Below are 20630 nucleotides of genomic sequence, written 5' to 3'. Positions count from 1 at the left end.
GGTTGAATTTATTCAACCATCTAATTAGCTTTATTCCGTGCCAAATTTGCTTGTAATTCAGCATTTAGTAGCCCTGTATTTAGGTGGGTTTGTTGTAAGGGTAGTGAGTGAGATAGAGTGAAGATTGCTCAAGAGTGTGCAAGAAAACAGAGACTCGCGGCTGGGACTCGCGGGTGACTCGCGGCTGCAAGTCGCCAGAAGCAGCACATGTGCCAAGCATGCTGGAAGATGAACAGTCATGCTAGCTGAAGCACTACAGGACAAAACAGGACAACTGGCCATACGGTTAACTCGCGACTTAGTCAAGCCGCGAGGTCAAGCCGCGAGCCACCCCTGTTTTGTAAAACCTGACGTTTCACATTCCTCTCCCACTCCAGTATAAATACCCCTTTTACCCACGATCGAAAGAGAGCTTCCAGAGAGAATTTTGAGAGAGAAACCCTAAAGAAAAACAAGATTGTTTTACCCACAATCTATACCTTAGAGTCTCTTCAAATTCCCCTACTCTCTTCCTCTCCATTGTCAAATCCTTGAGAGGCATTATACCAAACCTGGTTCTCACCATCATCATCACTGTGAGATAGTTGTTTGGATTTCTGGGAAGCAGTTAGGAAGGAACCAATCTTCATTGGTTGATGCTACGGTCTAGTAGCGGAATCCGGGAAGCTAGAAAAGAAAAAAGTTCGGCGCAACCTCGTTGGAGCAAGAAGCTTGGAGGGCTTAGGTGCACTGGGTAGATTAGGCTTGGAGGGTCTATTGCTGTCCTTGTATCCCAACTGTATTTTCTAGTGGATTGTTTACCGCTTGGAGGGCGGCGGAGAGGTTTTTCGCCGAGGACTTCGGTTTCCTCTTCGATAACACATCGCGTGTTGTCTTTGTGTTTGCTTCTTCCTTCCTCTCTATCTTTGCCTTTTTATTATCTGCTGTGGTTCTATTTTGTTATGGCTTAGATAGTCTTTAACCAATTTCGTATTATAGCATGTGTTAAGTTTCCGCACACTAGTTGTTTGACATATTGCTTGTATTGGTTAAGTTGTAATTTGGGGGTCTAAACGTTCAAAGGTGTTTTGTACACGTTTTTGAACTTTCAGAACAGCACTTTGAAATTTTAAAAGCACTAAACTAAGGCAGTTATGTTCATGGTTTGCCAATCTAAAATCTCAAAACCTAATATATTCTATAGGTTAAAGTGCAAAACACACCCTTAAAGTTTGAGGGTCTTTTGATTTTATCCTCTAAAGTTTCAAATTTTGATATGCTCTCCTAATAACTTTAGGCAGTTGTTATGTAATACACACATCACACATACACGTGCATCGAGTACAAATTAATGAGAATTGTGAGCGATGCATTTTCAACAGTGTTTCTTAATTCTAGCAAGGGTTTTCTTTTTTCTGCTCTTATTCTTCATTATCCAAGACAATACTTGCTCTCATACAAGGATGTTAATAATTACATCTACGAGACACTTTAATTTTTTTTTTTTTGACAAAACACTTTAAATTTTCTAACCTCTCATCATATGGTTAAATTGGTACTCTCTGAACATTCGTACTAGTTATTTAAAAAAGAAAGAAAGAAAGAAGGAAAATATGGATATGTATATGCTTGCTAGGGAGAGCTATATATCACTTATAAAGCCTTTAAAAAAAATAAAAAATAAAAAATATAGGGAACTTCTTCAAGGCAAGTCCACTGCTTGTAGTGTGTACACATCCCGTCCACAAGAACCGTGCGTATATTAATTCCAAGACTCAAACCAAACCTCATGGGATTTCCCATGAGACCAACCTATTGAGATAATTTCACTTCTGAAGCTTAAAGAATGAATTTTGATAAAAGGGGTATTTAAAAAAATTTGTTCACTAGGTAGTTCCTTTTTTTCTCATATAACTTGAGAATCGTATTTAAAGCTCCAAAATTCAATATTGATACATTTTTCTTTAATACTATTATTATTTTAGGAATTCTCTTCCAATGGCTTGGTATTGACTTCAAAGAACCCTAAATATTGACAACAACATGCAACCCTAATTATTGATTCCTAAACTTTATTTTCATTTTTTCCACTGGGTGTGAACTTCAAACAACCTTAGGTGCCAAAGTTTATCTGTTTTTTCCTATAACCCCACACTGCTCAAAAAGATGGGACAACTTCCTTTGATAATCACATTGCCCTTGAATTGCAACTTCTATAGCACTGCGGTATACAACAATAAGTGCTAAATATTGAGATCCAAAGATCTTTTCTGAAATGCTAGATTGTTCATCTCTTTCAAGTGCATAGAGAAGACAATTTTTGAAATGTACAATACAAAATAACTTTCAACTCATGTACATCTATTTATCTCTTACTGCCTCCTTTTTTACCCCTCTTATTTTTCCTGGACTTGTTACCCTTCACCTTATTCCCACCAATGTGATCTCCATTACTGATGGACAAATCTGTTTGGAAACAGAACTCTTTTATCGCGGAATTAGACCTGCTATTAATGTCAGCTTACCTGTTAGTCGCGTCAGGTCTGCCGCTCAGTTGAAAGCTATGAAACAAGTCTGCAGTATTTCAAAACTGGAATTGGCACAATATCAAGAAGTCGCTGCCTTTGCTCAATTTGGGTCAGACCTTGATGCTGCGACTCAGGCATTACTCAATAGAGGTGCAAGGCTTACAGAAGTACTGAAACAACCACAATATGCACCACTTCCAATTGAAAAACAAATTCTAGTCATTTATGCAGCTGTCAAGATTGAGTGGAATCTGTGACTATTATCTTCTTCCTCGCAACCATTTTCTTGCTCCCCCTACGATTGCAATGGTGGAGACAAACAAAACCAATAAAGCACCTGTTTTGCTGAAAGCGCAGGAGTTTTTACTGTTAGAGACCGATGCAACATCAGCACTGCTATTTTCCTTAGCTTTGCTATCACTATCCTTTACATCACACTGCTGCTCATTTGATATACTGCCAGAAGTCTCAACCACAAGGTTTGTGCCCAGTTGCAAGAATTGCTTACTTAAGATAGGTTCAAGATTTGGCCTTCTTGACAAGAATCTCTTGCAAAGTTCTTGAATTGTTGACATATTGTTTCCAAGTTCCAGTTCACTGAGAACATGATGCAAAAGAGAGAGGGAAGAAAAAGTCAGTAAAAAAAGGGAAGGTTTTGATATTCCATCGCTACCACGTACACGAGTTATAAAACAAAGTAAAAATTGGTCCATATAATCCATCAATAATGTGTAAGTTTGAGCAAGGACCCCTTTTGGACAAAGCAAAAGAAGGCTAGGCATATCATAGTCAATGTACATACTGACCTCACATCCAGTGCAGCAGAAAGTTGCTTCAGTTCATCAACCATGCTGTCTACTTCCTCCAATAGGTTTTCATCAACATTGTTGATAGCATTCTGAAGGCATTCGTGCATAACAGTACTAACAAGGTGAATACTTTTCTCCACATTCACCTGCTATGTACATAGGAACAGAATAAAAATTTATTTTGATGCTCATTTGTGTATGCTTTTCGTTGAAGTAAAATATTATATGAAAATTTGGCATTAGCTTACATAGAGAAAGATATAAAACATACAGTATGATGCTCATTTGCGAATGCTTTCGGCTGAAGTCAAATATTTTATGAAAATTTTGCATTACCTTCATCATTTGGACATTTAACAAAAAGCTCCTTGGATCTTTACCATGCTCCAACGACTTCAAAGCTTCAAATATTTCCCAAAAGCAATTCACTTGCAGCCTGCTTCCATTTTTGTTGTTCAAGTCCCCCTGCTCTGCCACCAAAGCAAAGTTTGAAGGTGCAGACTTACAATTATGACTGTCCTGATCATAAGTGCCTGAAGAAAGCACTTCATTGCCAGAGTTAGTTGCTTCCACTTCAAATGTCTCAGTTTGACCTTGCGATGGTTTCACTGTCTCTGGAAACGAGACTTTTAACATGTCCTCCCTGCACTGTTTCTTAACATTGCTTCCATTTATGTTGTTCAAGTCCCCCTGCTCTGCCACCAAAGCAAAGTTTGAAGGTGCAGACTTACAATTACGACTGTCTTGATCATAAGTGCCTGAAGAAAGCACTTCATTGCCAGAGTTAGTTGCTTCCACTTCAAATGTCTCAGTTTGACCTTGCGATGGTTTCACTGTCTCTGGAAACGAGACTTTTAACATGTCCTCCCTGCACTGTTTCTTAAGCTCGCTTCCATTTATGTTGTTCAAGTCCCCCTGATCTGTCACCAAAGCAAAGTTTGAAGGTGCAGACTTACAATTACGACTGTCTTGATCATAAGTGCCTGAAGAAAGCACTTCATTGCCAGAGTTAGTTGCTTCCACTTCGAATGTCTCAGTTTGACCTTGCGATGGTTTCACTGTCTCTGGAAACGAGACTTTTAACATGTCCTCCCTGCACTGTTTCTTAAGCTCGCTTCCATTTATGTTGTTCAAGTCCCCCTGATCTGTCACCAAAGCAAAGTTTGAAGGTGCAGACTTACAATTACAACTGTCTTGATCATAAGTGCCTGAAGAAAGCACTTCATTGCCAGAGTTAGTTGCTCCCACTTCAAATGTCTCTGTTGGACCTTGTGATGGTTTCACTGTCTCTAGAAACAAGACTTTTAACATGTCCTCCCTGCACTGTTTTACCGTCATGTCCACAAAAATGGCATCTGGACATAGAAACCTTGAACAATTACCTCCCAAACTCACAATTACAAGAGGATTGTGAATCTTTTTAAATGCTTCAGCTAGCACATTCACATTTATATGTTTCTGTCTTCTCTGAAGGACATCATAAAATTCCCTTGGAAGTTGCTCAGTAATATAGCTCCTACCAAGCAATGCAAAAATAAATTCCAAAAATTCCCCAGAATTCAGATGAACTAAACATATTATAGAAACCAATCTCAATACCAGCAGTGGATAGTAGTCCTTCACATTTATATCAGACCTTCTAATCCAATCCATTGTATCATTCTTATCATTAAGAAGCCGCTGAACAACTTTGACAATAAACTCAAAGATAACATGGGATGGTCTCATTTGGGCCACTAAAGTGGAATTTGGGTTGGTATCTGCAGCTTGATAGATAAACCATTCAGCAAAAGAAGACTTTGAAGTGATAAAGTATCCCTTGAAGTAAGATGCCAAGATTAGGAGGCGCTCCATAAGATACAAGAAACAACCGGGTGAAATATAGTCGACTTCTCTCCAATTTGCATTGTAAGTATCCATCAAAGCTTCTTGTAGCTTCTGCGGAATGCACAATTCTCTTGTAGATTCACAGTTATTGTCAGTTGAAGTACCTTGAGGAAATTCTGGTCCTATATTCCCATGGAGAACCTGAATGAATTTCTTCCATGGTGGATTTCCATAAGTCCCATCAAACCTTTTCAAAATCTCCTTATATAAATCATTGTTTATCTTACCCAATCCAAGAGTTATCACTACAACTCTTCCAATTTGCCCGTATGTCAACTTACCCTTCAAGCTGATGTTTTCAATTATGATCTGTTCTAGTAAATTTCTTGAAAACTCTGATTCTCTTAGAGAAAACATGTTCTCTGCCAATGATTTCCGCCAATCTAGGGGAAATATATAGCCAAGAAAAGACTTGGTAGAAAGTTCAACAAATCTCTGCAATGTCCTATTGTTGCAGTAACTATGGTTTCGATATTCAGATTTCGAAAGAAACTTTGCAACCTCATAGATATACGTAAGAGATCTGCTTTGGCAGAACAGGGAGAGGGAATTCTTCAATGAGAAATTGTAAAGGGCTTCAAGATTGTCCAAAACCTTCATACCAACACAAAGTAATTCTGAACACCAGTAACTTTGAGCAGTTGCAATAAAATGTCTCACATCAATATAAACCAAATTTCCATTTCGATGAATGAATCTACTGTCCTCTTTGACCCAATCCGCATCAGAGTTGAGCAATACATAGATTGCATTACGATTATGAAACTGCCTCCGCACCCCCAAGTAATTCAAACAGAAATCTCCATAACTTCTATATTCATTAACATCTTGAGTGTCAACGCATCTGAGATACTTGAAAATGTTCAGAATTTTGTCTTTCCAAAAATTCCAAAAGTAAAACAGTGTTTCTACAGAAATCTGATTTCTAGAGATCACCTGTTCCGAATACTTTGTCAGATCAAAAACAAAATAATCATGCCACACATACTTTGCAGAGTTTGACTGAAGATGAGCATCTAGAATTTTTCGAGCAGAAATTATTTCACCTCCAACACTATTATGTCTCTGAGAAGCATTCAAATACTTTTTTGTTATGGACAAGTTACTCTGCTCATTTGATAAATTGTCAGCCTCTGTACAAACAAAAGAATAAAAGTTTGAGTCATTCTTAGCAAATGACTTGGCTTTTGCCAAAAGCTCCTGCTTCTGTGTAAACTGCTTTAGTGGCCAGCCCTTGCTTCCAGGTGTCCAAAGTGAATTGTACAGCACATAGAAAAGCAATAGCATGGATGCTTCTTTGACATTCCCTGCCTTCCCTAGAAGATCAGCTTCATGTAGAATCTCCCCTCTCAGCTTTGCAATGCTGGCGGCCTCTAAGAAGTTTCCTGATTCTTCTTCCAACAACAGAAGCTCACCAAGGCAATCCAAAGATTTCAAAAATGTGCGCATCAAATCTATGGATTGAAAAGCTTTGACAAACTGCATCATGGATCTGCTATCTTTAAGCTCATGATGATGACGAGCAGCACTCTCTAGAAACTCATGTTCAATCTTGTCTATTTCTTTTCCTCTTCTAGCCTCACCAAAATCCTTAGTTGCATTATTTTTCCAATACTGAATGTACTTGAAACCCATGTTGAATAATTTTCCTTTGGAGCAAACTTTCAAACATTCTGAGAAAAATTTGCCTTTAGCATACACCTCAGCTGCCAGTTCATAGCGTCCTGCTAGACAAAAGCATTCCCCAGCTCTTTGAAGTTCAGACTCCCCACACTTTTCTAAATAAAGCCTTCCTGCAATAATAAGAAGTTAAAATTAACTGTTAATAAATGGGACATACTTTGTACCTAATAAATTTTCAGGGATGACATTGCAACTATTTACATTTGTGGTACAAAAATGAAATTTGGATCAAATTTTAAGAATTAGTTGCTAACCCGTGCGATGCACCAGATAGTTAACGATGGTTAAATATTTTCACTATTCAATATTTATAATACTAAAACAAAGATATATATATATATATATATATATTGAAAAAAAAATAACTATATGGTGTCTTTTTTATAGGATGAAATAAAGACACACTACTTATAAAATTAAATATTATTTATTATTTAATCAATAAACTTATTTTTTATACACAATTTTAGATTACAAAAACTTGAAATTTTAATATTTATTTGATGATATAGCAATTGATCTTTGATCTTCTTGAAAATTTACAAGTATGAAGGATATAATAAGAATATTCAATCCAACGGTTATATTTTCAAAATTTACACTCAATATAAAGATATATGAAGAGTTTGAAGGGATTCTCTTCAAAGTTCAAACTAGTTTCGAGAGAAATTTTGTTCAAGTTCCATTGATGCTCTCTTAGGGGGAAAAAAAGCAAATAAAGTGATACAAAAATAACATTCTATGGCACAAAGTATTCATTGAATAAAACTAAGATGTCAAAAATGAGAATAAAAAAATCAAGATATTTTGGTGGCATCCATTAACTTTCTTTTAGCATTTACTCCATCTATAAAAACTCTAGAATCAAAAATGGTGTCTAGAAGTTTGGTTCTTAATAAAATATTACAAAAACACAAGGGCAATAGAAGTAAAAATACGAAAAAAGATACACAAATACAGAATATTAAAAGATACCTTGAGGCCCAAGTTCGAAGAGTTTGTAAAAACAAAAGAGCAAAAATGGTGGATTGAATAGAGGGTTTTTGTGTGGTGCTGTATATATATATAGTAGTAGGTCGGTTTGGTTTAGATTTTTCTATGTTGCTGAGTAGCAGTTGGTTTAAAACTCTTTAGTTTACTGATTAGTAGTCGGTTTAAAACTCTTCTTTTGACATTATAAATAAATTAACAAAAAAATGATGTGTAAAATTGTAGGACTACCAAAACCCTAGGAAATGACACTAAGATTTCCTAGGCAATCACAACTTCGAAGGAACAGGCAATTACAACTAAATACTTTAACAAAGCTAGAAAGATTTAATTAAACCCAATGCCTTTGTTAACTTTGACAAATTATGTAAAAGTATCTATATAGACTACTCCTAATCTTTTTCCAACAAAGAGTAGTATTTGAACTTGATGCAGACACATCCACTGTGCAGAATTGAAGTTTTTTCATATAGAATAACCCTATTCTAGGGGTGTCTATGGGTCAGGTTTGTGCCTAACCCATGACCAACCAGACCAAATCCGGTGGAGGAAGTTTAGACCCATCGCTAGCCGTCGAAGGAGTTAGATCAGAGTGGTCGGATTCACGTCGGATAGCAGTCGGTTTGGTCGAAACCATCAATGGTGGAAAAAGCCAGCCAAAACAGTGCAATTCAGGCAAAATCTCGCCAGATCCGACGAAGATCTCATCGGATCTGGTGAGATCTCACTAGATCCGGTGAGATTTCCACAAGATTTGGATGAAATCTCACTAGATTGGTGAGATCTCCCCAAATCTGGCATAAATCTTGTAGGATCTGAAGTATTTTAACTAACAACTCACCAAAAAAAGCTTGGATTGCTAGATTTTGATAAGTTTCATGGTTGGGTCGATTGAGGCGAGTTTTAGAGGAGAGAACTGCTGGAGTCGGTTTTTGGGGTCAATCGCAGGTGGGTCAGTTTCAGTCGGTTTCGATGGTTGGGTCGGGTCCAATGGGTGGGTGGACACCCCTACCCTATTCCATGTTGCTATCTCCAGTAGTACTTGCTAACGTGACCATACATAGCTTTGGATCCACAGAATCTAATATAAGCAAACTCTATTGAATGTGAACGCCTGCTCACAACTTCAAGTATCCACTTGAAGATTTCACTCCAATAACTCTTTATTAACCAAATTCAGCAACTTCATCTTGATCACCAAATCTTTGAAAAGTTGAAAAATGATCCTCGGTTGATGCTTTGAGAGAACTTGGAAATCTCCTATAGTTTGTTTACACCACACAGCTCTCCAAAAGTCTTGAAAAGTGAGCCCTAGAATTGCTTTTTAACCTTGGATTGAAAACCATCATACCCTAGCTTCATGAGGGCTGATTAAAACATGCTTGGAATCTATTCCACACGAAGCTCAATAGATTGAGATTAGTGATTCTTGATCAAGCATATATCAAGATTCCATAAACTTGTGTACTTCTTCAATCTTGGTCTTGTCTTAGATTTGAAACGGACTTCAAACACACAAAATACTCATTATGACTCTTAAAAATTGATTACATTTGATCATGTTTTGCCAACCTCGTCATATGGACTTAACAGTTTTGGTTTCAAACAAAGCTTCAAATGGTTTTGGGTCTTTTAATTATTCTCTTACAGGAATTCTTCCTGATTATGTCAATGTGGAGTACCTTTCCCCTTTTAAATATTTTCCTCAACTTATTCAAGAAGGGGTCATTCCAATGTTGGTACCATTTAAGTGAGATTTAGAAAATGATAACTTGAACAGTGTTCTACCTATCAAATCTATATCTATATATTACTAAAAGTTGAAACGTAGCGTTTAATGCTATTGCTCTCACATTGCGCTACATCAGCTGCCACATCATTTTTTTTTTCTTTTTTAAAATATAATTTATTCTATAATTTTAAAATAGTTTTTACAATTTTCAGCTCTATAAATACAGTCCACTACTTATTTATTTACTTCCACTATCATAACTCCAGCCCACTACTTATTTATTTGCTTCCATTATCACCCTATAATAAATCTGTATAATTAATCCAATTCACCTCTTATTTATTTAGTTCTACTATCAAGCCCAATCCAAAACCTTTTCAATTCAAATTTAGGGTCTTGTGTGAGCCTTTTTAGCTTAAAGGAAGAAAAAAAACAAAAAAAAAAAAAAACAAAATGTTGATGCCTTTCAAGCTTTAGGGTTTTTATTTTTTATAGTTGCTTTTAACATTTATTTTTTTAATATTTACACTTCTCCAACCTTTCTCTCTCCCTTACCATTTCATCTCCCCACTACTTCTTCAATCTTTCTCCCTCCCTACCTTTACATCTCCACACTACCCTCTACATTAATATCATTCTTCCTCTTTCCCTTCATCTTTCTTTATTTTTGTTTCTTCTTATTCACATCCTCTTACTATAAATTTGTCACTATCTCTTCTATTCTATGCATAGTTTTCTCTCACAAAAAAAAAAGTTCTCTCTCTCTCTCTCTCTCTCTCTCTCTAAATTTTTTGGTGGATTTTTTTTTCTTGCATCTCTACTTTAGGTTGATAATTTTTTTATATTCTTTAAAACTCTATTTTTGGGTTAATGCGATTTTGTTTTGTTTTTTAAATTGTTGTTGTTGTTGTTTTTATTTTATTTTTTATTTTTTTATTCTCTTTGATTGTTAAATGTTATCCTATTACTTTCTAAAGAATTAAATATAGCATATAAAAATATAATATTATTCTATTATATAGCATGATTTGGATAATTTGGTATTTATTCTGTTACATAACATGATTTTTTATAGTGCTCAATTTAGATGTTAAATTATGAGACTTTACTAATTTTTATTTATTTTCTAATCCTTTGTGGTGGATAAAGTACTCTTAATAGTTGTATTAGAAGTACTCTATAATGCCATTTATTTAAAGAAAAGCACAGGTTAGCCAAACGAAAATAATCGGATAGGTGACAAATTTTAACATTTACAATTTTATTTTTATTATTATTATTTTATAACAATGCATGTATAGAAATTTAATTCTTAGATTTTGCTAATAATTTTTTATTTGATAATATGTTTTGGGTGGCTGAAATTATAATTTCTACAAAGAAAATAACCTTAATAGATTATCAAAAACAAAAATTTATTCTAATATTGGTTCAATTAATCATTGTTAAGTTTTATTAATTTTTTTTAGTTTACGTTTTTTTAGTGTTTTGGATTGTTCCTATAATAAATAAAAATATAATTACAAAATACATTACTCATTATTAGAGTAGTTTAAATTGTAAAAAAAAAAAAATTAATAAAACCATTATAAAAATAATTTTCACGCGCAACGCACAGGTTCGTGGCTAGTTTTTTATGTGTCTGCTCTCAAACCTTGACTATGCACTTGCACTTTGCAAGATGAGACTTAGACATTGCTCTAGAAAATAAACCCTCTCCCTCTAAACAATAAAAAATAAAAATACTTAAAAAACCAGGGAAAATACCATTCTCTAATGTAAAATTATCTTCTCCAACTTTTATTACATTATAACTCAAAATACTAACTTTCAATTTTCAAACATTAAATTTCTAGATGATGTTATTTGCCATAATAATGATGTAGTTGCGACACTAGAACAATAACAAAATGTACATAAAAAATGCTAGGTTGTATTAGACCAAAGTCAGAGAATCCAATGCATACCTGCTCTTTCATACTCCCCCAAATCAGAAAAACATTGTGCAGCAGAATCAGCTTTGCCTATAGTTTCAAATATTTCAGCAGCTTGCCTAAGCATAACATTTGCCTTTTCAGGATTTGAACCGCGCAAATGGTCAGCATTTTCTCTAAGGTCAGCAGCCTTGGACCTTCTTTGCCAATAAATATCACCAGCTCTTTCAAAGCACATGGTTGCAAATTCAAACTTATGCTCTAAATACAACTGCAAAAAAACAGATACAAGAGTTGGACATCCACAGTAATGGTTTTGCCAAAGAAGAGAGAGAGAGAGAGAGAGAGAGAGAAGACAGCACTAGATTCTTTAGATAGGATCAAAATCAATAGTAACCTTAATGCCCCGAGACTTCCACTCCTCTGGACTGCTAGTAACCTGCATTGCCTGAGCAAGTGAATCATCCAGTTGTCTGGCTTGAACAAGACACTTTTTCTTCCAATAGTCAAACATTGGTTTGCAGAGGTCCTCTGAATTCTCAGAAATCCACAACCTCTGCCTGGTACGAGTGATAGCCACATAAAGTTGCTTCAGTTCGGAGCACAACACACTGTGTTTGGCCTCATTGAAACTTGGGAAGGAGATGGGTAAAGTTGGGTCGAGCAAATCTTGCTCTTCCATATATTTATATATCACCCTCCATTCATTTTTTAGAGATGATGAGCCAAAAAAGTTGTACAACAATACATCCTACACAAGGAAATTATGAGTCATAAATGAGCTGAAAAATATGACCCAATAAATTACTGATAATGTTAATGAATTTCGATTTGAACTAAAGAAGTGATAATTTTTAAACATTTAAATAAGTTGTAAAGTAATAAAAACAAATGAGTAAACATGCATTTTATGCACCTGAAATTCAAGGCCCTTGCACTCCACAATAGTTAGAACAAGAGCTTGGTTCCCAACGTGATTAGTAATTTCCTTCCGAGCAAAATCATCTCGTACCAATATTACTTGCTCTGCACCGAAGCCAACAATACTTCCTCTACCATTTCCACTATTGCCAAAAATAGTTATGATAGCATTTTCTTTGTTCCCTGATTCAAGCAGAATAGGAGCTTCACCATATATAAGGCTAGTCTCAGGCGGCAAAATATCAGTAGATTGAGGAAAGAAATGATAAATAAGTTCAATCACACTCTGTGACAGCTTAAGAACTCCATCATGAGTACGGAAGTTCTGGCTCAAATGGAAGATCTCTGAGATTATTCCTTTCTCTTTTCTTCCGTCTTGTCCACTGCTTTTTGATTCCAGCACAAACCTATTGTAGAACAGAGATCTTATATCTTGGAATCTAAAGTCAATTCCCTTCGCAATCGTCTGAGCAGTATCACCAGAGAAAACAAAACCCTTTTCAACATTTTTACAAATATATTTGAATAAAGCAATTTGGCTTAATGTAAGATCCTGCACCTCATCCACATATACAAAATGCATTTCATCGCCCTTGTATCTTTCAACTCTTAATCGACGATGAAGATCAATTACAAGATCAGAAAAATCAAACTCGCCATTTTCATTCTTCATTTTTTCATAATTTTGAAAGATCTCATATATTATCTCTCTCTTCTGTCTACATAGACGGGAAACCCTGCCCTCTGATAGTAGAACATATTTCTCACGACTGAGTTTACCATCACCTGCCTCCGCAGCTTGCGGGCCACCTTTTATATGGGAAATAATCTCAGTGAAAACTCTAGAAGAGTCGAGCTTCTTAGTTAGCTGGGTATTGAAACGGGGCCAGTATGATGTACTAAATCTTTCATAATTAACTTCTTTCATCCTTATAAAGCTCTGTAAGGAAACTGAACTACCACTTATTGGACCATTAGAATGTTTCCTCGCTGCATGGAATCTTTCAAAGTATGAAGTACCCACAGTTCCATCAAGCATTATCAGAAATTTGTGAAATGTTATGACAAGAGGATATGACAGGGGAGGAACATCAACAAATGAATCTGGGATATCCTTGAATTGAGAGGCATCATCAAAATCATCCATATCAATTAAACTACTTCCTTTTGAAGAATTGCCACCAAAGGAAAAGCTGCATGTGAAAAAAAAAAATTTGTTACAATAGGCTTTTCATTTTATATTAACCAACATTATTGCCTAGAAAGAAAAGTGCATATCACATTTATGAAATGAAACAACCAATCCACGTCAAGGACAAAAAGAAATATCAAACATATGTCATGTTTCCAATTTCTCAAAAACCTAAAGAAATTAAAGTATATACTGAGTTCAATTGTTTCTAGTCAGAAATCAAGCAAACTAATTCATAAAGAAGCAAAGTAAATTCACGAAAACCATTTTATTAGATACTCTACACACCTTTTCAAATGAGAAACTTGTTGTTTTACGGCATAACACAGTTTAGGACTCACTGTCACAAAAAGTTGGTGCAATACATTTTCCTTCATCCCAGCAGCGGTCTCCTCAACCTCCTTTTCCTCATACAATAACTCCCTTGCCATATGGTGTAGTTTTTCTTTCTGAAATAACTTCATAGTCAAAACAGTAGTTTTCCCAGTACCTGACCGCCCCAGTACAAATGTACTTCTAGGAAAAAGGATTATCTCTAGCTCTTGGTCAGATACTTCAAATGGTAGATCCAATTCACCACCATCATGGTTAGAAAGCAAGTGGGTCACTATGCCTGATGATAAGGAGTAGAATTTCATCAGCATAAGACTCTTACTCACTCTAGCATTCTCAACATAACTTTTGCCATCAGCAGCACAACCACTTTGATCTATCCCATTTTCATGGTTATCAAGTTTCTTAATTCGGACAATATCAAAAGAGGTTGACCAACTCTTTGGAATTTCCAAATCCCTAGACACAAAGCAAGGGGAAAAAAGTTTCAAAATATAAAAAAGAAATGCTAGTAAATTTAAAATATCAAAATAAGGCATCATCCAAGTTTCAAAATTGGAAACATTATTATGGATCTACAAGAATGCAAAAAAATACACATACCCCTCAAGACATTTCTCTTGGCAGCGATTAATAAAGTCATCTGTATATTTTCTGAACATACTATCAAGACGTTTCACTAATTTTGGAATATCCTCTATAGGTACTGTATCCCAGATCTTCAAAACTTGATAGTACCTCAATTCCTTTGCAATGTCACTCCATTCCTTTACAATGTCATTTGCACAAACAATATAAAGACCTTCAACCTTAAACTGCTTTAAGATCTGTGAAGAACTTTCACAAACTACACTCAACTTTTTGGGTCTCCAGCCATTGGAAATTTTAAGTAGAAGGTTTAAAACTGACTTCTTTGTCCAAACAGACTTCAATTTTTGAAATGATTTCAGAAAGTTATCACTAAAAAGAACCTGTGAAGATAGCAAAAAGGAAATAAAGGAAACTATATTAAGTATATAAAGAAATTAAGAAAGAGTATTAAGAATATATAATGAAAAGTATAGATATAAGGGTGCCAAATACCTTCCACCTAGCACTTTTAAAAAGTATGCTATCACGATTAAGCAAATCATCAAACTGTTCAAATTCTTTCTTCACGTCTAATATTGCTTTAGCCAAATCCTTGTCCTCATCAGCATAAAAGAAACATTGACGATTCTTAGCATCAAGGACCAGGGTTTCCCAAACAGATTCACTATTCACTAGTGTTCTGTCATTTCCCAATATCCATAGACAGTGCCTGAAAGGCATTACAAGGCCAATTGTTATTTACAATAATTGATAAAACGGAAGCAAAGACAAACTTCTCAAAAGAACTTACATAAAATATTACCTAGCCCTTGTAAGAGCAACATTAGTTCTCTGTAGATTCGATGTGAACCCAATCGATGCATGAGTATTAGATCTTACTGTTGATATTATAATTAGGTCCTCTTCCCCACCCTGGAACCCATCTACTGACCTGACCTTTACTGTAAACCCATCAAGAGCATCAAACTTCCGTCCAAGTCTTTCTTGAATTGCTACTACTTGAGCAGCATAAGGAGATATTACACCAATGCGGTAATTCTGTTTGGAGCTAGTGCCAACCCATGCTGAATTAAAAGCAAAAGCCAAAAGAGGGAAAGAATAACTCAATATAAAAATAAATAAAACAAAGTTTAAGAACTTGTTTCTCTAACAGAGGTGATTCCATCATAACAGATTGAGGTAAAGACATACAAGTAACGAATACAAACATATGACTATTTTAAATGACAAAAATGTGTACTTTACAGTCTTTTAAAAGATTTAATATGCTGACTTTCGAATTCCTTGAGACTCCATTATGTTCCAGTCCTAACATATGCTGAATTAACTTACTCTCAGGTAAAAATGTACATGATTTACAAGGATCAAAATGTATCTTGCTTGACAAGCAACAAGAAACCTATATTATAAGTCTCAATAAAGTTTCCTACCTTTGCAATTGTATCATTTCTTACAGAATAACAAGGTCCATTTGAAAAAACTCATCAACTTCCTCCTGTTTGTATTTTCTAGGGAATTAGAGATCAATCAAATCAGTTTATACTGGCATCAAAAGAATGGCTTAAATGTGGCAAAAAGTCAAGAATAAGATCATAGAGTAGAAAGAATGAAGTGCAATTGAACAGATAGCCCATCAGCAAAGACAACGACGGCAATTGTGAAAATAAGCCCATTAGCAATATAAAGCCTGATTGAACTTATTCTTCAAATTAAAGACAATCTCGAGGTTGGCATAGAATATGAGACTTCAAGAGGAGTTACCTTTGTATAATTTCTGTAGTATTTTCATCACAATAGAAACCTCAACCATGTTTCTCCAACTACGCTCAGAATCATCCTTCTCTTCCCTACCATCTAGTACACTAATGAAAGAATAGGGGCCAAACATTGGCCCTGGAAGATACTGTTTTTCATAGCTTTTTCTTTTAACATTTGGAGCATCTAAAATCTGGTTGTCATAAAAATTTGCGTTTGGGAAAAAACATATAGATGGATGCATTCGGTACTGTATACTGAGAAGATGCTTTGTGCAACCCAATGAGCTTAACCTCTCAAATAAACTTCTCCCAAAACCAACTTCCTCAGAAATCTACAAACGAAAATTGAAAGATTTTGAAAGAACATTAAAAAAAAAAAAAAAAAAAAAAAACCAATTCACATGTAAACAAAGGTATGAATGTGTCAAAAAAACCAAATAGCATTTACATACACTGCTTGTAATCATTGCTGGTAACTGGCGCTCATCACCAAAAAGAATAGCATGCCTTAATCCTGGAAGTTGCAGGGGAATGGTCGACTCACACTCCTTTAATTGTGCAGCTTCATCAATAACCAGAATGTTCAGTGGGTTCTCTTCCACCGAGTGCAGCATATAAGAACTTGAAGCAGTGCAAAAAATTAAGGAAGCTGCTTTGAAACAAAAATCCATTATTGACCATTTGTTCATAGAGCTCGGAAGATCAAGTTCATTAAATGAACCCTGAAGTTCTTTTAAAAGAGAAAGGCATTCTTTTCTCCTTACATACAGCGGGAATGGTATATCTTGACCTACTTCTGAATGTGAAAAAAGCTCCTCCAGTGCTTCAGATTCCACATCATCTTTAAACAACAAGGTTTCAAAAGACTTAAGTAGGTCAATAAGAGAAAAAATGTTTTGGAAATTGTGCTCGGGAATGTATTTCTTGGGTAAATGTGTACAAAAGTCTAGAAGACAACTTTTAAGTGGTGATGAAGTAGCAACAAATCTTTCTCTCAGAAAATCAAGAAATGAGTTGCACTTCCCCTCATCACCATCAGTTTCATCCTCACTTTCTATCTCTTCAATTTCTTCTTCACTGTTTTGTTCTCTCTCTTTGATCAGTTCATTGTCCAAGAAGATGTGAAATTGAGAAACACAATCTTCAAGAAGATCAATCATTGAAGTAAAACAATGCCTCCAACCAGTCAGAGGCCCCAAGCACTTTGTAAGCCTTTTGACCCGATAATCCAAATGTATAATTTCCATGTCCGAACCAATCTTGAGACGCTTCTTATTCCCGAATAAGAGAATATCTCCAAATGAGCAAAACAAAGCATCAGTTCCAATGTTGGTTTCGAAGGATTCTTTCACCAGCTTTAGGACACGAGAGGCCGCTTCTTTAATTGCAACATTTGTTGGGGCACAAGTAAGAGTCCTATATCCCATTCTTAGAAGGGTGAAAAGCAGGGTGCCAATGGTTTTTGTTTTGCCAGTACCAGGCGGACCCCATAGAAGTTCCACAGACAACTTGTGGATGCAATGCATCTTACGTAGACAAGCAAGAATAGCGTTGTTTTGGGATTCATTCAGTTTTGAAGTAATACTTGTTGCCAATTTCTCATCCCAGCTGCCATCACTCTGTGCAGAACAGAGATCACAGTCTTCCTCATTCTGTTGTTCAACATGAGAAAATGAAAATAATTAAAGAACATCTCAGCAACAAATGACGGTAAAACAAGTATAAATTTAGGAAAACCAAAACAAGTCCCCTTATTGCAATTGACTTACAGATAAATTAACAAAACGCATGTGCATGATATTTCATTTGCAAAATTTGGTGCGGGAGGGACAGAGAGGGCTAATAAACTCAAACCATATTAACACAACAGTTTAAAGGCTCAACTGTTGTAAATGATTTTTTTTTGGGGGGGGGGGGGGGGGGGGGTGGGAATACTAATACCAGCTTCTAAAAGGGAAAAGTAGGAACTTTCATACAATACCAGCTTCTAAAAGAGAAAAGTAGGAACTTCCATTGGTATGATAAGTAAATAAGCACTGTTGCCTAAGGATCAACTAAGAGAACATCTTTAGAGTAATGCACAAAAAAATTATCTTTTCTCTTAATTCTTCTAAAGTAAAATGTTTTTTCAAATAATAATTAAAACAATATCAGTATACTATAATCCATGCTAAGTATTCTGTTGTTTCCACATGAATCGCATGTCAATCATAATGGGACAATTCCATTTTGCAACTGAATCTAATGCTCAGTAGTATTAAATCTTCAACATTCATTCCCAAATTGCTTACCAAAGTACTAGTGCACAAGACTTTGTTAATGATATTCAGATTTCCATGCATGTGCAGTGCATTCCACATTCTCTTGTTAGGGATTGTATTTGTCAAGAAAACCACAAACAATGATTTCTTCCCACCATCAACATCAATATCCTTCAATGCCTTGACTTTAAAGCTAGTAGATGTTTCATAATCCTCTCGAATATCATCATTATCATCAATATCATCCTCTGGGACTTTAGTGACCATTACAAAAGCCCAAGACCTTCCTATTCTTTGTAAATCAGATACATGCTCGGGTTTAGCATCTGCTAAAATTAAAATATCTCCAGGCAACGTTTTGTAAGGCTCCTTGCCACGATCACTGCATCGGTTACTCCAGTTATCAACCTGAACATCATACAAATTTTCTCCGTATGGCTTAGATTCATAAAATGAAATTACTTCAGCAAAAGGTGCTGTTGATATAATCTCCATACTTGAATAGAGTTGTGCACGAGTTTCTTCCAATAAAGGGTAAATATATGAACGAAAATACTGGTGAACTGATTCGAAGGACTGCGGAATGTTTTTTACCTATATAGAATGAAACAAGGTGTTAATTCAAAATAGAGTACCAAAGAAATTCAATGGAGGTTTATACTCTTAAATATATAAGCTGCTAAGCTCACTTATATTCTCAATAAAATATCTAATGAAAATGCTAGATTCAATTTATAATAAGCATTCAAAATAAAGGACAGTTTACTATTAACAGCAATTTTACAAGATACTGAATTTCTTGTAGTACATTCAATACTTCTTCCTCCAGGAAAATGATAAGAACAAGTATATAGTTTTGTCTTCCTAATCTATAATTTCTTTTAATTTAAAAAACATCGTCTGCTAGAAGAATCAAGTAACAGCTTAAGCAAACTCTACTAGCAGAGTGTGCAACAAATAGGCATGTAAAATTCTACACTTTATTAGGTTAAAAGAGACCACCAAGTTTGGAGGATAGAATCTCTTAGAGGAAACTTTGTATTAGATTCTCAATTGAATATACACTTGACTATAGTTTGGGAAAAAAAAAAGAAAAGAAAAAAGGAACCAATCCTTTTTGTTTTAAAAAAAAAGCGCCATGGGTCCTAAGGGAAATTCGATGAGAATTCCGATCCCCACTCTCACGGAGAAATGCAAAGCTTATAGATTGGATATAAATGAAAATACCTAATAGTGTCCTAAATTATATGTTCTTCAATAATAACTTACAAATTTATTTTAAAATAACATAAGTATGATATTTGCGGGGCCAAAGAATTTGACAACCCCGGCCCACTTCATACTAATCCCAAGGCCCATGCCGAGGAGGGAGAAATGGCCGAGGACAAACAAAAACAATTTATGCCTTGTGGATATGTGATTAGTCATCTTAGTCTAGAAGATCGGTTTTCACCAAATAAAATGGGTGTTTAATACCTTACAATTTTGTAACTTAATCCCTTAGCCTAGATTTTGGGTTCTAGATCAGTTTCTTGTCCAATGTAATTTTTCATTTTGGTAGATTGTAACTAGGAAGCAAAACAATATATTTTTCTTTAGATTGTAACTAGGATCAAAACTTTGTAATATTTTTACCAAAATGTAATTTTACTTTCAATGCAAATCTAAATGTTCAATTCATTTATGTTTTTCTTATTTTTTGTTTAAATAAAATAAGCAATGACTCCATTTTACACCCTTAGTCTAGGGGTAAAAGCATTTCTCAATGTACTATAATTTTTTATGTTTTCCTATGGTTGGTGACGTCAGGAAAAAACAGTTAACGAATAACTATCTATAGTTGATGGAAAACTCTATTAAAAATATGACTTATTTTTAAAAGATGGTTTTCCCGAAATTTTTTGGAATACATCCCTATCTCACCACAAAACATTTCCACCAAAAACACTAAAAAATAAGGTAGTTTTCCAAAAAATTTCAATCTCATTTTGGAAAATGATTTTTTTTCCCTTCATTTTTAATAACTAAAAAAA

General features: G+C 35.1%; 1 protein-coding gene across 4 annotated transcripts in view; it reads right to left on the bottom strand.

The window, feature by feature from the left end:
- Positions 1 to 2134: 2134 nt before the first annotated feature.
- LOC126717857 (uncharacterized) overlaps positions 2135 to 20630 on the bottom strand; it is a 176363-nt gene continuing 157867 nt past the window's right edge. For 2 of the 4 annotated variants that reach the window (XM_050419787.1, XM_050419788.1), the window contains exons 15-17: positions 3653 to 6996; positions 3314 to 3465; positions 2135 to 3104 (exon numbers count right to left, since the gene is read on the bottom strand). In XM_050419787.1, the coding sequence (XP_050275744.1) occupies positions 2768 to 3104; positions 3314 to 3465; positions 3653 to 6996 (3833 nt within the window). In that variant the 3' untranslated portion in view covers positions 2135 to 2767. The remainder of the gene's footprint in view (positions 3105 to 3313; positions 3466 to 3652; positions 6997 to 20630) is intronic. The other 2 variants (XM_050419790.1, XM_050419789.1) reach the window with 2 other exon arrangements.

The sequence above is a fragment of the Quercus robur genome, chromosome 3 (genome assembly GCF_932294415.1).
Source record: "Quercus robur chromosome 3, dhQueRobu3.1, whole genome shotgun sequence".
Classification (NCBI taxonomy): Eukaryota; Viridiplantae; Streptophyta; class Magnoliopsida; order Fagales; family Fagaceae; genus Quercus; species Quercus robur.
This window is presented reverse-complemented; position numbering and strand designations above follow the sequence as displayed.